This window comes from Acanthamoeba castellanii (genome assembly GCF_000313135.1).
Source record: "Acanthamoeba castellanii str. Neff unplaced genomic scaffold scf7180000084687, whole genome shotgun sequence".
Taxonomy (NCBI): domain Eukaryota; phylum Discosea; order Longamoebia; family Acanthamoebidae; genus Acanthamoeba; species Acanthamoeba castellanii.
Window position 1 is genome coordinate 9,680 of NW_004457607.1, and position 415 is coordinate 10,094.

At 46.0% G+C, this 415-nt stretch overlaps 1 protein-coding gene across 1 annotated transcript in view; it reads left to right on the plus strand.

Annotated features, from left to right (window-relative positions):
* Window positions 1-25, plus strand: part of ACA1_348550 (uncharacterized protein) — a gene marked incomplete at both ends in the record, with an annotated part of 465 nt that extends 440 nt beyond the window's left edge. Inside the window, one exon of the mRNA XM_004348078.1 lies at window positions 1-25. This exon is cut by the window's left edge and continues 440 nt beyond it. Within this exon, the coding sequence (XP_004348128.1) occupies window positions 1-25 (25 nt within the window).
* Window positions 26-415: the final 390 nt, after the last annotated feature.

Here is a 415-nt window from a genome sequence, read left to right on the forward strand (position 1 = left end):
GCTGGAGGAGGAGGAGCACCTGTGAGAATCACATTCTCTAACAGTTTGTGTTGCTGAACTCAACCTTACTATTCAGAACAAAAATTCATACACTCCCAAATTTCCAATTGCTTCAGTCCAATTCCAACATCATCAGCACCAGCCTTCAGGTGACCCACAACAACCAAGCAATTCCCAGCAGAAGGAGCAGCTCAATTGCATCAACCCTTCAACTTTGCACCATACCTGGGTTCAACCCACATCACACCACATTGATGTTTAGAACTGCACCATCTTTGGTACAACTCCTCTTTTCATTCTGGCAATGTGTTGATGCTTTCACTTGCTAACCACCTGCACTGCCATCAGAACAGCATCACCCAGTGACAGTACCAGGAATTCATCACTTGCTGCAGTCTGTTGTGGATGGAGGGTG